Consider the following 17,157-nt stretch of genomic DNA (forward strand, 5'->3'; position numbering starts at 1 on the left):
CACAGAATACAACATTCCAGACTTGTTGAACAAGTCGTAACATAAAGAGAACAGAACTTCGGTAGCTCATATTCCAGATCAACGTTTATTTCAATAGTTGCAAAAGGCACAGGAAGCAAATGACATGTATGACTTTACATTTTAGGCCAGACAGCAGCACAAAAAATGATGACTTCCTCTTTGTGGGTGAAAAACGTGACATTTTGAGCTCAAGTGTTGTAGTCTTAACAAGATAAATGAATGTCATTAAACCTTCACAGAAAAAAGCAAAACAAGTAAACAATAAAGTGCCATTCCAGCTCATACTACATACTTCAGCTGCTGTGATGCAGCTAAAAGGTTTCTGAAGATTATTATTCAGAAGTTTAGCTTCTCAAATTGTAATAAAGCCTGAATGTCAAAGCAGAAAACATTTTTTGGTTTTCGCACTGCACACATATTCTTTAAAAAGGGGATTTTAAGTAAGCTGTTAATTTTGATGTTGTCCTGTTGTCATTTTTCGAGAGGATTTCCTCTTTTATGCGACATTGTGATGACCCAAAGCATTCGAAGTAAAAAAGTAAAAACAAAGCAGAAAATGAGCCGATAACATGAGAAATGAGAACATGTGAATACATATTAAATGCCCACATGATAATAGCAAACATATTTTTATGAAAGGAATACAGCTGAAGATTTCCACAATGTCCTGCGGTTTGTATCACACTCGGTCTTTGTGTTGCGAGTTCTTGTAGCTGTGTATTAATGTGTTTGTTCAGATAGAAGCAAAATACATGGGCATTTCAAAATGGCAACAAGCTTGAGATACAGCAGCAAATCATCACCCCAATATCACAATTTAATATGTTTAAGTGCATCCTGAGAATCAAAACTACAGAAGAGTACTAATCTCACTATTAACACTCAGCTTATTTTTCCAAATTAACTTTGTATAACTACAAGTGCTTAAGTTTCTTGGTGGTGTTATCCTCCACCTCAGATGAATACGAGTGGTTTTGGTTTCTCACACATTTGCCGGGAAATAGAGTCCCCACCCCCACCCCCTTGCAGTAAGGAGACGTTGACAAATTTTAGGAAGTTGTGTTTTGCACTTCACTTAAGTAACAATGACTGGTGAAGCCGTTTGCATCAGGCTTCCTGTGAGTGGCGGCTGGGGGCCTTTGGGTAGTTTGCAGAGAGAAATACGATGCAGTGCAAAAGCAGCGACACCTCTGAAGCTGAAAAGAAAAAAGAAAACGTGAGAGAAATGAAGATTAATGTTGGCCAAAAAAGTACGCTCTTTATCGTAAGAAGAGAATTTAGCAATAATGCACCATGAGTGTCTGCAGGCCTTAAAAAAAAAAAGAGTGAAAAAGAAAAGCTATTAAAAAGGAGACATGTTGTGTTTGCGGGTTTATTTTTGCTGCTGATGGTGCGTTCCTGACAAATGGGACATTGACATTCAAAGTAATGGTAAAGAATGGCATTCAGAATTTAGATTTCCCAGCTGGATTATAAAACATTACACAAAATACAGGTAATAATAGTCAGGCCCGATTTGAAAGATTAACAACAATATTACTCAAAAATATTTGCCATTTAGGCATTACATCAGTTTTAAGCCAAGCACCTCCTTTTTCAGGGGTTTGAAAGCATTTGGACAATAGACTGAAAAGAAGCTAAGTCCATTCCCTTGTAGCTCACACTAACAGTGGTGAGAGACCATAACTCTTGAAAATAATGAAGGGACTGAAGAGCTCAACAACGTCAAACATCCTGGAAGACCATGGAAGAAGACTAAAGTGGATGATCGCAGGATAGGTTTGGATTGCATCATTGTTAAAATCTACAATCCAGAGACACCTTCATAACTGTAAATACAGAGGATTTACAACAAGGTTCAGAATATTGGTGACATTCAACAGGACAGTAAGATGAGACTTTAACAAGAACGAGTGTGGCTCCCTGGTGTTTACTGATGACGTGATAGAAGCAGCTATTCTGAGGTGTACAGCACTAAACGCTGCTTACATTCAGTGAAATACTGCACATCTGACAGGCAGCACTGAAGGTGCAGATGGATAATTAACTTGAAGATACTGCGAAGGCAACTCAACACTTTTGGAAAGAATAAAAATGAAATATTATTCAAAGGCCAAGTCAGTGGCCTGATATCAACCTCAGCTAAGATGCTTTGCAGTCACTGAAGCAACAGTGTCTTCAGTCAGAGGCGTCTCCAGATCCACCACAACGCAGACTGCTACAGGAGAACCTTCCAGCCCAAAGCAATAAACCTCTACAACAACTCTCTAAAGAGATTTAAACCATTTACAGACAATTAATTTCCCTTTAGGGATTAATGGTGTATCTTTTAATGACGTCCATGTGCTGTGATTTTCATCCAAGTGACAAAACTTATGATTATATTTACAATTATGTACATTTGTCCAAATACTTTTGAGCCCCTAAAAATGGAGGTGCTTTGCTGAACATGGATTTAATCCTAGATAGTAAATGCCATTTTCTTGTAACCTCTTAAATTAAAGCTGAAAGTCTACACTTTGATCACATCCTGATTGTTTTATCTCAAAACAACTGTTATGATGTATAAAGGAAAAATCCTAAAAGCTCTGCCTCGGTCCAAATACTCATAGGTTTTTATGAATATAGAACTGTGTGTATTTATCAGTGCATTTTCAAAAGCAAACTATATATTAAAGTATTTTTCTTTGGGTTGCTGATCTCTCAAAGTACAGTCACACTATCACTTTTTAGAACGGAGAGCTTTTTAAAAATGTATTACACTGACACCATGTTACACTGTATACATATTATATATGAAAATGTTATTGCATGCCACACACTGGTCTTTTCCCTTTTTCATATAACTGTTTAAAGTCATACTATTATCCAGAGGTGTCAAGTAACAAAGTACAAATACTTTGTTACCTTATTTAAGTAGAAATTTTGGTTATCTATACTTCACTGGAGTAATTATTTTTCAGACGACTTTTTACTTTTCTCCTTACATTTTCACGCAATTATCTGTACTTTTTACTCCTTACATTTTAAAAACAGCCTCGTTACTCTATTTCATTTCGGCCTTTAAAAAAAACTATCCAGTTAAATTGCTCCAGCCGGATAGAGTGAATTTGGTTGTGGTTGTTTCAGATGTTCTTGTCCAGTTTTGTTCTTACATCCGTTCCCTCAGATTCCTGCAACTAAACTTGGATGTACATTCCAATAAAGGTTAGGATAAATGATAACATGCCTCTGAAGTTTGACTTTTTGCACCATTACAATACTTATAGGCAACTAGTCATCATATCTCCTGCTCTCTGAAACACATGTCAATGCTCAATAGTACACATATATGGTTCTTTAATATATTTGCATTATACTAAGATACATTCATTTTCAATGGCTTTTGTCCTTAATGGCTTTTTCCCCCTTACATTACTTTTACTTTTACTTTTATACTTTAAGTAGTTTTGAAACCAGTACTTTTATACTTTTACTTGAGTAAAAAACTTGAGTTGATACTTCAACTTCTGCAGGAGTATTTTTAAACTCTAGTATCTATACTTCTACCTGAGTAATGAATGTGAATACTTTTGACACCTCTGCTATTATCAAATTTAAAAATGCTGTACTGAACACCCATGGGAAAGTACCTTTCAACGAGGAGGACACCTGAAGCCACTGGGACAACCAGGCACGACACTGGTCAATCCCAAGACTGTCGGAATGAATCCCCCTCATATAACACGCCTGAAAGACAGAACGGCATATGTGATTACTTAGAATTAACATTGTGTAAAACGTAAACGTGGCTTCAGAAGATGAGAAATCCTCCGGAGTGGCGGACCTGTCTGAGCTCAGCGTCACTGAGCTGGTGAAGGCCCAGCCGGCTGAGGGCCCGGTCCAGCTGCAGCAGCTCCAGGGCGTGGCTGTTCAGCCGCCGGCCAATCAGGAAACCCGGGAGACGAGGCGTCAGGAAGAGCAGGGGGCTGATTTGTCGCTGATAAGTCACAAAGACGGATATGCACAAACATGTTCAACCACTTCACACAGCCCTTGAATTGCACATTAATGGGAGAGTGGTGTATGTTTGCGCAGACAAATGTGAGTAAATAGTGGAGCGATACTGACCATATGATCAACACTCATCCTCCTAATACCCAAAGGGGGTCCAGAAAACAGGCTGCGAACAGCAAGGATTTCAGTCACTTTAGGGTTTGCTCCATTTTGCACCTGAAAAACACAGAAAATCCTTCTATTTCACATAAGCCACATATAGACCCATCATGCATTCAAGCATTTAAAGGAGCTTGAGGCTCCTTTTAAGAAATGAGACTCTCTAGCGCCACCCTTCACCACGACGGCCGTTGGGGGTACTGCAGCCAACAGTGAAGCCGGCACGGGAGAACGGGGAGAACGTGCATGCAGCGTCATGTGACGTCACATCTGCAGCCCAGCGCGGGAAATTCGGGCCCCGAATTGCAGCACATTTTGCAGCACACAGCCTGTTCAAGGCAATGGAGAGATACGATAGAGGGCTCATTCTTTTGGGTTTGGAACGCTTCATCTGACATTATTACTAGAAAACTTAAAACATATACGAATTTTTTTCATAAATTCTGCCTCAATCCGGCCTCAAGCTCCTTTAAACAGGGCTACCCCCCAATATTGACTCAGACCTGAACTTCAACAGCCATCTAAAGTTTATCACTAAATCTGCCTATTACCACCTGAAAAACATTGCTAGAATTAAGATTCTGTCAAAACAAGACATGGAAAAACTTATTCATGCATTCATTTTCAGTAGGTTGGATTATTGCAATGGCATCTTTACAGGCCTTAACAAGAAATCTATCAGGCAGCTGCAGCTGATCCAGAACGCTGCTGCCAGAGTCCTTACAAACACCAGGAAACTGGACCATAATATTACACCGGTCATGAAATCACTACACTGGCTTCCAGAGTTTAAAATCTTACTGCTGGTCTACAAAGACCTGAATGGTCTTGGACCAAAATACATGCTGGATCTGTTAGTTCCTATGAAGCTCCCAGACCCCTGAGGTTCATCTGGATCTGGTTTGTTGTGGTTCCAGAACCAGAACCAAGCAAGGTGAGGCAGTATTCAGTTATTCTGCTCCTCACCGGTGGAACAAACTTCCTGTAGACCTGAGGTCTGCTCCAACTGTAGATCCTTTAAATCAGGATAAAAACATTACTGTTTACTGAATTACCTGCTGTACTCTACTGCCCTTACTTTTTAACAACTTGTGCTTTTTATTCTTTTACCTCTTTTCTTATCATTTTATTTCATTTATTTCTTATAAATACTCTTAAATACTCTTAAATCAGCAACTTGTGCTTTTTATTATTTTCCCTCTTTTCTTATCATTGTATTTGTTATTTGCTGTCTAATTATGTCTTGCTGCTTTTAATGTCAATGTAAAGCACTTTGAATTACCTTGTGTTGAATTGTGCTATATAAATAAACTTGCCTTGCCTTAGGGACAATGCACCATGCCACACCCAATGTTTTCATAAAAGGTAGTTACCCAGCTTGGAAAAGATCTCCACCTGACTGAGCAACTGCAGGATGCATTGGGAAGAGCATGATCCATGACCCATGACCCAATAACCCACAGGACCCAAAACATTCCTCTGCCAACCCACAAGTGCCAGAAATAACAGGACACACCCCTGAAGTCCAACATACATACTTCAACAGGTCTCATTATAATTCATGCAACAAGTATGATACTTTGCAAGGGTCCTGCAAAGTATCAGGGAGGTGGATTTAAAGGTGTGGCTGATCGGTCTAAGTTCTGTGGAATATGTGAAAACAATGTCAAGTAAGAGAGTGTTTGAAAGTAAACAATTAAATGTTACACAAAGAGAGCAAACAAGAGAATAATTTCATTCATGACCGTCCTTTGCCTTCAAAACAGCATCAGCTCTTGCACACGTGGACAGTTGTTGAAGCAGCTCTGCAGGCCGGTTGTCCCAACACCTCAGAACTGATCACAGATCTTGTGTAGATGTACAATTCCTCCAGTGTGCCTGTCTCTTCATGTAATCAACAATCTCAAGCCCACGATGGTGAGATTAGGGCTCATTTGCTGATACAGCAGTTCCTAATGAGGATAGCTGTATGGTAAGGGTCATTTTTTTCATTCAGAATAAATTTGGGACCAAACCGATGCATCCCTAACAGTACTGCATGGTGAGTACGTATCTGTATTTATTTCTCAGCAATGAGGAGACCATTAATCCTGACCAAATCATCAACTCCATATGCAGAAATGCAGCCCGATACGTGGGAGGGACCTCCACTGTGTTTCACTGTTTCCTGCTGTCACTCATACTGGACAATTCTCCAGCTCTTTGGGTAATAATCTGCCTTCTGCCTAGGGCTGGGCGATATATCGAGATTTTAATATATATCGATATATTTTCAAACGCAATATGGTACGAGACAATATCGTTTATATCAAAAAAAAAAAAAAAAAAAAAATTTTATGATTTTGATATAGCTTATTTTGTGACAAATTGACTTGAATGTTTTATTTGAGATTTGCACAAATGTTTTGTTATTTGCACAACTGTCCACCTCAGTGGAAAAGTCTGCCTGTTACTGTCTACATTGTATTAATTGCACAGTGTATTTTAATTTAATTGTTATGCAGGAAAGGGATATTTGTTTTATTTTATTCAAGAAGCATTTTTATTCTATATATGCAGGCAGTTTATTTTTATTTCATTTGTTTTATACATTTTGATATTGTGCAGACCTCTGTTAATAAAGGAACCTGTGTGACATTTGGCACGAGGCTTTGTATTAAAACTGACTGTTTTTTTAAAGATTTGCCTCAGAAAAAATGAAGCTAACAGAGATGCTATGCTATAATGCTTTGGGGGAAACCCCAATTATGGCACAGAAAAAATATCGATATATATCGAGTATCGCCATTCAGCTAGAAAATATCGAGATATGACTTTTGGTCCATATCGCCCAGCCCTACTTCTGCCACAGAGAAATATTTCCCCCAAAAACGTGTTTAGAGTGTTTAGAAATCATTCTTATTGCATTTAGACTACCAAGGTGCATTACAAATGTTCTCACTGCACTAATGTGGAAGGATGTCAGGAGGAGGATGGGAAGTGTGCGCTTGTGAGTGATAAAGTGAACCCCTGTGTCTCTTATATGAGCTCAGTCTGCCATTTTCTGCACCTCAGTTTCTTTGTTTTTATGCATATTCTCCGGCCTTATTTCCAGGTGGGAGGTCTGACTTTCTGGATGCAGTTCTCCCATGAAGATCAGTACTGGACACATTTCTTCAGACAGTAGTAGGACTGTACCCAAGTCCACGGGTTTCTGCTAGTTTTTAACTGATGTCGGGGCTGAACATCCTCTGATTTCGAAGAGAGGAGAGCATAATGTGCCTTTCATTTCCTGCACGCTTTTCTTGCCTGACCGCTACGTCTACAGTGTCTCAAGACACCCATGTGACTTAAGTATTAATAATACACTCGAAAATGATCCCACAAAATCTGTGTACCTAAAAGAATTGATGCGTTTTAGATGGGAAAGGCTGGTCACACCAAATACTGGTTTGATTTGATTCAGATTTTTCTTGTTTGCACACTTTGCAAATTGTAAATTTGTAAATGGGAAGGAACTTGTTCTTTTGCATACTACTGCATGTCACATCATGATGTTTGCATGCTAATCAAACAGTTTGAAGTTTAAACGAACTCATAAATTGCAAGAAGTGTTTCTATTTAAGATTGTAATGACTGACTAAATTCTTGCATTGCATTACTAGCATTACAAACTTCCAAAACATTTTAATGGGAATCATTTGTTGACCGCATTTCTATGGGCTCAAATTAATGCCATAACTATTTTGTATCTGTAAATAAACTTTGTACTTGTAGAAATATTTTGTGCGTGTGCAAAAAATATTTGTACTTGCAAAAAATATTTGTACTTGTAGAAATATTTTGTGCGTGTGAAAAAAATATTTGTACTTGTAGATACAAAGCTACAAACTTTTTTACAAAAGCTACAAACATTTTACAAAGCTACAAACTTTTTTACAAAAGCTACAAACTTTTTTTACAACTACGAGTTTTGGCAGTGTTTTGACGTGCCAAAACTATAGCCAATCAGCGATCTTTGGCACGGGTTTCAAAGCGTTTCTGGAGAGCCAATCAGCACACTGCATCGCCTACTGACGTCGCCGACATTTTTGCACAAGCACAAAATATTTCTACAAGTACAAAGTTTATTTAGAGACACAAAATAATTATGGCATTAATTTGAGCCCATACATTTCATGCATGGAGGCAAACACTGACAACACAACATGTTACAAAGCATTTCCATTAACTTCTGATAAATGCACTTACTTTACTGCAAAGGTCCTTTAGGGAACCTTGTAGTTGGCCATTTTTGACCTGCTGGCTTGTATTCTCGAGGCTTTTTAGCACCAGCCAGTGGCGCTGAGCCCTGAGGGAATGGTACACTCTCCGAAACTCCACCTGCTGCTTTGGAGTCCAAAAATGAGGGATGAGCAGCTGACGGGGGAAAAAGTACCTGAAGAGGAGGGAAAGGTTGCAGAAACGGGAGAGGAACAGTGAGTGATGATGAGAAATCTGTGCACATTAAGAAGTTTCCCTAGGAACCTTAAAGAAACCAAAGCTGAAGATAAGTTAAGCTAAAGTTGGGCCAACTGTGTTAAAGCTGGTTATTAGAAAGGAACTCACATCAAGACAAACACCAGGTAGTTGGCAAAGGGGGGGATGGAAATCACCACCAGCGGGAGGGCCTTCATTAAGTCTCTGCGGAACTGTGAATCAGATTTCAAGCAAGAATATCACTTTTAGAAAACAATGATTGTACTTAACCAATTTAGTCAAATAATGAATAAATGTGCATTAACTCATGAGACGCATTACTAAATCCTGCATTTATAAGATGCAGGAAAAAGCACCACAAGTTTTAAATATCCATTATTCATAGTGAAATCAGCACTGTCCTCCTCCTCTTTAAGTAATCTCCTGTGTATTCTGAACATGAAACATATCAACAGATTATTATTGCTTTTCTATTTAAATACTAGTACTAGGTATTATGTCATCGTCAACATTCTGATACAAAGACAAAGGAGATGACCGTGGGTATTTCCAACAAGGAAGAAAAGGAGGATGTGGAATATAAGTACCTGAGTGTTCACCTGAGCAACAGACCGGACAGGAAATGCAACAAAGAAAGACTGTAGTTCCTGAGAAAGCTGTCAATGTTTTCATTGTTTTCATTAGAGAGTGAAATCTTCATCATGATTATGGTGCTGTTGAGTCCAGGTCGACCGCTCTCTGGTTCAGGCCGTTTAGCTGCATCCTAAATATGAGATGTGGCCCGTTTACCGGACAGGAGTTTACAGTTCCATTGCAAAGCAAAAAACCTTCCACCTCCACTGTCTAATTTGAATAGGTTTCTGTTTTATGCTTTTAATTTTGAATGAACAAAAAAAAAGAAGTAGGGATAATTCTTCCATGTTCCTTAACTCCCCGTTTTGTTTACGCTGTAAATCAGTGGATCTTTTGCCATTGGGGGCTTTTTCTTAGCTGGGAAAGAACCAAACTTGCCAGATTACATGTTTCCTTCATCTGAACTGCAGGGACTCAGTAAGAGCTACAGAAACCTCCGTTGTGATGGCCTGGTGCTGCTTAAATTAAACTGTTCATAGCCCAAGTTTCCGCCAACTCCAGTTTATATAATACATCTGTGGCTTCAGTCTGGACTGGAGAAGACTTGATAAAAACGAGATGACACTGGTAAAAACAAAAAAGGTAAAAAAGAACCTCTTAAAAATTACAAAGAATTCAATTGTATTTATATAGCGTCTATTACAACAGAAGTTTCTCTCTAGGATCTTTCCAGAGACTAGAACATGACCCCCAAGCAATTATTACATAAACATAACATAAACCATGGCAGGTAAAAACTCCCCTAGTGGGAGAAAAACCTTAAGCCAAACAGTGGCAAGAACCCTAACCCCCCTCCTCTCTCTTCAAAGATAAATATTCTTAGAATGATTACTGCTACAAAATCCCTCTTGCCTTTAAGGCCTCTGGTAATAAACAGAGAAATATTTGAGTTTAAGCACCTTTCACTTGAATTAAGTGTGAAACACAGTGTTGTGTGTGGTTTCTAAGTGTGGTGATGCTCTCACTCGGTAGAAAGACCCACCTGTCTGAGTTTCTCCATATCTCTGTAGGGCAAATCCTGGTACTTTAAACCCAACAGCATTCTTGTCTTTATCCTCCTCACCTCTGTGGCATCTTTGAACAGCTGCTTGAATCCTGAAATGGGTCAATCACATCTTCACTGAGGTGCATGGACTGCATCACATTAACAGGCGCTTCTCACATCATGCACCCCTTCATACAGGTAAACAGGGAACACCACAAGATTAACATTTATATCTCTATTCTGTTGACTGCAGCTCATTAAATCAACAACGGCGTCAGCTCAGTGTTGGCTGTCCACCAAAACACAAGCCAAAGGCATCGGCCCAGCATGGAGACTGAACATGTCCGACTGGTGCATCACTACGCTTGGATAACGCTGGTTTATAACCTTCTTCTGCTAACCTTTATCTAGGATACTCAGAACCAGGGATCCCCAGTGGTTACAAAATTCTCACGAGACATGTTTCTTTGGTGTGGCATGAGTCACTTTGTCAAATGCCACTTCGTTGGGTTTTATGTCCCTAAGGTGCCAAGTGCCTCTGTGTCAGCTCTTCCAAGAGTGCCATAAGTGTCATGTGACACTGTGTTGAGGAAGCTTAAATACTGCAATTCCTTTAATACTCCTTAGGTGCTATAAGGCAGTGGTTCCCAACCTTTTTTCCTTGGAGCCCCCCCTATACTTGTGTCTAAGACCAGCCAGGCCCCCCGACCCGTACGTACTAGCACCAAAATAGTCTTTTATTGAAAAAATTAACATTAATTATGTTTTTTTGATACATTTCTCTTTGGTTTACTCTGTATACATACAACTTTGTTTTTCTCCAATGTCACCAATGTATAAAATACGCACAAAAGGACATAAAAGGACATACAAATATTTCTGAAAAATGTCTCTTTTAATATGAGACCAACATTTTTTAACATTTTTCCTTTAACAACCTGTCGGAGTAGATTAAATGTTGAGTAATGATATAATAATAAGGAATGAAATAATTTCCTGTGTTTGTCACCAGTGTATAAAAAAAACACAAAAAATATTCAAGACATTCATAAATTATTCCTAACAATGTCTTATAAATGACTCATTCGCAAATATAATTTTTACAACTGCACAATTTCAAAGCAGACAAAGTTTCGCGCCCCCCCAGAGATCTCTGGTGCCCCCCCAGGGGGGGCCCGGACCCCAGGTTGGGAGACACTGCTATAAGGCATGTATCTGTTGGTATTAGTGATTTTAGATGCTTTGCTGATAGTATTTCATACCACTTCAACAACAAAACGACGAGACTGCTGTCAGACTATCGCCATCACACATGGACAAGATTATTAGACTGTATGAAATGAATAACATATTGTTTAAATACATCTGCCATTATTAAAATGCAATGTAGCTGTTAACTATACTGGGACGATGACAATTTGTCTGAACCATAGCAGCCTCCACCAGCAGCTGCAGCTGCTGGTGGAGGATGTGCGGTGACCCCTCCTGGGGGAAAAAGGATGATGATTTACACGAGTGTGAGCGTCTCTCCTGCATGGCTTCAGGGTTTCCTTGCTTTAAACACACCTGGTTCAAATGAATAGGTCATTACCACACTGGTGCAGACCCTGCTGACAAGCTGATGGTGATCGATCCATTTGAATCAGATGTGTTAGAGCAGGGAAACATCTAAAACATCAGCAGCAGCCCACAAGGACCGCAGCTGAGAAACACTAATTTCTGCAAACACTGGAACTTGTTTCACAACAGTATTTATTTTAATAGATACCACTATAGACATTGTAATAAAAGATCAGGGGGGGTACTGTATATACCAGTGCAAATTCTTTACATACTGTAAAGAAACTTGCAAGAATGCAAACATACAAACGAAACTCAAATCTATGTTAAACTGCAAGAAACCAGTTTACCAAAACAATAAATCCAACAGATAAGATACCACACCTAAGCCTGTTATGTGATGCAATGTGAAGCTACACTGCGAGGTTCAATTCATCATGGTAATAATAATAACAGCATGGCACAGTGTTGGTTAATCCACACTTAATTGCCTTTGTGAGAAGTGATTGTGCACTTTATGTGTCTGTTCTTTGCCGTCTATTCTCTATTTTCTATTTTTTATTACTATTTTGTTGATCATTCTAGCATGTTAGTGATTTTATTGTTTCTACACTTTGTACTGTATTTTCTTTTGGTATCGTTTCATTTTATTGTATACTGTACAGCACTTTGGTCGACCTCGGCCGTTTTTAAATGTGCTATATAAATAAAATTGACATTGACATTAAGTTCTACTATCCATTAGTCAGACTTCCAACACTTGAATATGAGTTACGGATGGTTTTCATTAGTTTAACTTTTTGATAGCGATGTACTAATTTATTGGCCCGTGATTGGATTTGGACAATTTTTGCCTTAAACCCTGCCCAGAATCAGACATAATTGGTTGATTGGTTAATATAGGGTAATAGCCCACCCACCCACCCACCCTCCAAATTATGTTTTAATTATTTGTGTATTTTTGTTACAACAGCTCGTTGGGCTGCAACATTAAATGGAGACTCAACACACAGATCGGGAAGGTAAAGGTCTTATTAAAAACTAACGTTAAGCATCTCAAAAAGGCCCAGTGCCAACACCCAGCTGGCAGACAACAGCAGTGGTGATCCATGCCATCGTCATGCAAAGCAGGCAAATTATTTTCAGACACTCACAGGCGCAGCCAATGAAGGACCTGCGACCACAGCCATGCGTTCCAGTTGCAAAGCCACGAGGGATGCAGAGGGGTGTAGAAATTTATTTGGAGGTTTGAAGGTGCTGCAGTAAATGTATCAGCTAAGAACGTTAAAACACTGAGGAATCCTATTTTTCTTTCCCTATCAGTAAATACCCTGAATGACACAGTCAATGGGGAGCATGTTGCTGAGCCTGTATGGCAACAGAGAGGAAAACAAACACTCATGAAGGACCAAAAACAAAAACATTTGAGACAACAAAATGAATCCAGCACTTAGAACAGCATCACCATGACTGAGCAGCTCACTTTTATGACTGTTTTTAACATCTGTCATGCAGCCGATGACTCTACTTCGTGAGAACAGCTTCTCCTGCATGTGGAAAGTAAAAACCAACCTGAGAAACAGAATAAAAAGCCTTGAACTAAACATGTGATCTGGCTCTCCATAAAAGGCAGAAAAAAAAAGAAAAGACAACACACTTGTTGCCACAGTCCTGCGTGTTTTAGATGTCTCCTTGCATCACCACAACTGATTCTAATTAACGTTCATCATCAGCTTCTCATCCAGGTCCGTTAACGACACAGTCCTTTGTTTCAGGGTGTGATTAAGAGAAACAGCTAAACATGCAGAACTCTAGGACCAGGGTTGCCCACCCTTGTGCTAAACAACCATAGCAGACCTCTTCCTTCTAACATCTCTTTGTAAATGTTTTGGAAGTTTTAATAGACATTTTATAGCACAACAAAGGCATCTATTGTTTGCATTTAGGCCCAATAAAATATTGGTTAATGCCACTCTAGCCATTATTATTTATACCTAAAAAAAGACGTAGACTTCTGCAGCAACTGTCACACCTTAATGTCCTTGTATAAGATGCATCACAGAGATTTGCGTAGAATTATTGTCAATGACTTCATGGAGGGGAAGTGTACCGTATTTAAAACTTTAGGGCGACTCGTGCAACTTTTGATAAGTTATGTCACTGGGATGCAATGCTGCGTGAGAGGAATAATGAAAACCATCAACACTGGACAGTGAACAGGTTTAACATCAAAAATGTGTTGGTTTTTTGTGCAGCCAAAACCAGATATGTAAATAGTCCACATCTGTTAACTCTGCATCACCATAGACTGAGAAAAGAATCAGCATGAATCCAGCATGAAGGATTAAATTCTACAAGTGGTCCGGGACTCAGCAGCGAGTCTGGTGTTCAACCAACCAAAGACGGCTCACATAACACTATTACTCGCACCACTGGTTACCCTTGGCTGTCGGAATACATTTCAAGCCTAGAATGGGACTTTTGGGTCTTCACCCAATTTTTTAAAACTCTATCCTTGAGGTTCGTACTCCTGTCTGATCCTTATGTTTCTCGGTGGATCATTGTCTGGCACTGCAACCTCTGACCACAAGACGCTCCAGACTGTTCTCATTTGTGGTTCCTCGCTGGTGCAGAGCGAGCAGCTGCTTTCAGATCAGGGAAACCCCTTTCTACTTTCAATATTCTCTTGAACACGCATCTCTTCTGATTTGATTTTGAGTTTTATTTCGGTCCATTTGGATACAACATAATAAAAATAGTCCAATATTTTAAATGGTACCGAAAAGGTATAGGCTGAAGCCAATGCTTATTATGCCTACCCTTTTATGAACCTCAACTCAGGAAGTTTTATACAAAAAAAAAACTAGTAATTTCAAAATGTGAAATGAAAAAATGTGCCTAAAGTTAACTCAGAACTTGGTAAGCACTGTTTTAAGTACGCTGCACCTGTTGCCTGGAATGCACTGCAAAAAATTCTAAAGCTAAAGGAGCTCATCAATCTTGGAGCTCTGAAAACTTGTGTTAGAGAAACTGGAGCAGCTTCATATCGTACTTGTTTCTGTTTTTAATGTGAATCCAGAGCCTTAGCCCTGTTGCTTCCTCCTTGAAATGTATTTTATCTGTGTGTTGTGATTTCTATGCCTTGTAATTGTTGTAATTTTTGTTGTGTGACTTGTGTGTCTGCAATTGTAATTTCTTTTATGCTGCTGTCTTGGCCAGGCTTCCCTTGAAAAAGAGGTCATTGTGTCTCAACGGGACCGACCTGGTTAAATAAAGGCTAAATAAAAAATAAAAATAAAATAATTTGGATTCAAACATTGAAAAAGAATGGATATATTGGACAAATAACAGAGGTATCTCGACAAGACGCAAAGACAAACTGAGAACTACTCATCTCCTAATTGCTCTAAAGTTCCAATTTAACTAATTCACATTACTAACTGCACTTTTCTACTCACCCAACTGCACCCAACACGCTTTGGATACATGAATATGATAAATAAGTAACTGTAACTGTAACCTACGAAAATAAAAAAACGTCCTGGACATCCATGCTTAATACTATTGAAAGAACTTATGCAACAGAAGAAAATATTTTGTATTTTTTTTACATAACAATCATGATAATCAAAACGAAGCTATTTTGCAGATGTGTTTCACAGTCATCAAGAAGCAAAACTTAAGTATAGTTTCATCTGACATGCTCTCAAAAGAGCCAACACGGGGGCACATGGCACTGGTGACACAACTTTAGTCAAACATGTTGCAAATCAAGAAGACTCATGTGTTGGTCTCGGATCTTACCCCTGATCATGCTCATTCATGGTGTGTGGAGGATTTGAAGACGTCAGATGTGAGAAAGCGTTGAGCTTACCTTCCACAAAGGTATGATATAGCAGAAAAAATCGTGGAAATCGCCTTTGGAGGAAAGACTCGTACTTGGCATTTGCCCACTGGATCCTGGAGGAAACATACCGAACCAGACCCGGTCTCACTTTGGAGGAGGTGAAGCGTCTGCAGGGAGGACACCTGTCACATGAGACAAATACATGAGAAAGGTCTGAATACATGCACTATTTAAGGTGGAATACTGTCATCCAGGAACAATGATTCATAAACAGTGGGTTCACACACTCCCTTTCTGTTAATATTTAGATGTTTGTTACTCGCTGATGTAATGTAATGTTGGTATGCAGCTAGCTTAGCCAACACTCAACACACACAACAGCAATGTCAACGAGGGAAAACAGGAATTTTAAAGACATACCTGGACTGACAGGACACATTAGGAAAATAGACCCTGTGTGTTATTATGTTACTGCCATGACCACACAGTCGGACCAAAGACAACCGGCTGCATAGTCTCGCACAGGACAGCGACATGTTGGAGTCTGGAGCTGTTGTTGTTACCGTAATACCCTCACATGTGGCAAGAAGGTTATCAGATACCGTAATACCGACACAGGGGGCAAGAAGTATTTCAGTTACCGTAATACCGACACATGGGGCAAGAAGGTTATCAGATACCGTAATACCGACACAGGGGGCAAGAAGTATTTCAGTTACCGTAATACCGACACATGGGGCAAGAAGGTTATCAGATACCGTAATACCCTCACATGGGGCAAGAAGTATTTCAGTTACCGTAATACCGACACATGGGGCAAGAAGGTTATCAGATACCGTAATACCCTCACATGGGGCAAGAAGTATTTCAGTTACCGTAATACCCTCACATGGGGCAAGAAGTATTTCACTTACCGTAATACCGACACATGGGGCAAGAAGGTTATCAGATACCGTAATACCGACACAGGGGGCAAGAAGTATTTCAGTTACCGTAATACCCTCACATGTGGTAAGAAGGTTCTCAGTTACCGTAATACCCTTACATGTGGTAAGGAGCTGCTTGATTACCGTAATAGAATTAGAATCATGTTTATTTGGCCAAGTCAGGTCAAACAAGACGAATTTGACTCGGTTATTTTCGCTCACTGTACAGTAAATAGGCAAATGACAGCTCTCATTAACATATATACAATTTTTTAAAAAAAGTGAATGGTGCAGCAGTATGAGGTAGACATGTTTTTTGAAAGGTGCATTGTTACAGCATATGATGATGATGATTATTATTATTATTATTATTATTATTATTATTAGTAGTATTATTATTATTATTATTATTATTATTATTATTATGGGAAGTGACATGGTTGGCCGCTGCTCAGCTACCACAATGTACTGAAAGCATTTTACATTTTACCTTTGTTTTGAAATATATTCTAATTTAACTTCAAATGTAAGAGCAGAATTGTATTTTGGTTTATGTCCAACATTTGAAATCA

At 39.1% G+C, this 17,157-nt stretch overlaps 1 protein-coding gene across 1 annotated transcript; it reads right to left on the bottom strand.

Moving 5' to 3' along the window:
* Positions 1-66: 66 nt before the first annotated feature.
* Positions 67-16,240, bottom strand: letmd1 (LETM1 domain containing 1). Its single transcript, XM_061735313.1, has 9 exons — positions 16,080-16,240; positions 15,687-15,841; positions 10,250-10,362; positions 8,764-8,846; positions 8,407-8,593; positions 4,132-4,233; positions 3,848-4,000; positions 3,654-3,750; positions 67-1,217 (listed from the first exon to the last, which is right to left on the bottom strand). Exons 1-9 carry the CDS (start codon positions 16,193-16,195, stop codon positions 1,129-1,131), a joined length of 1,095 nt encoding a protein of 364 aa, XP_061591297.1. The 5' UTR covers positions 16,196-16,240; the 3' UTR covers positions 67-1,128.
* Between the last annotated feature and the right edge of the window lie 917 nt (positions 16,241-17,157).

Source organism: Cololabis saira, chromosome 12 (genome assembly GCF_033807715.1).
Source record: "Cololabis saira isolate AMF1-May2022 chromosome 12, fColSai1.1, whole genome shotgun sequence".
Classification (NCBI taxonomy): domain Eukaryota; kingdom Metazoa; phylum Chordata; class Actinopteri; order Beloniformes; family Belonidae; genus Cololabis; species Cololabis saira.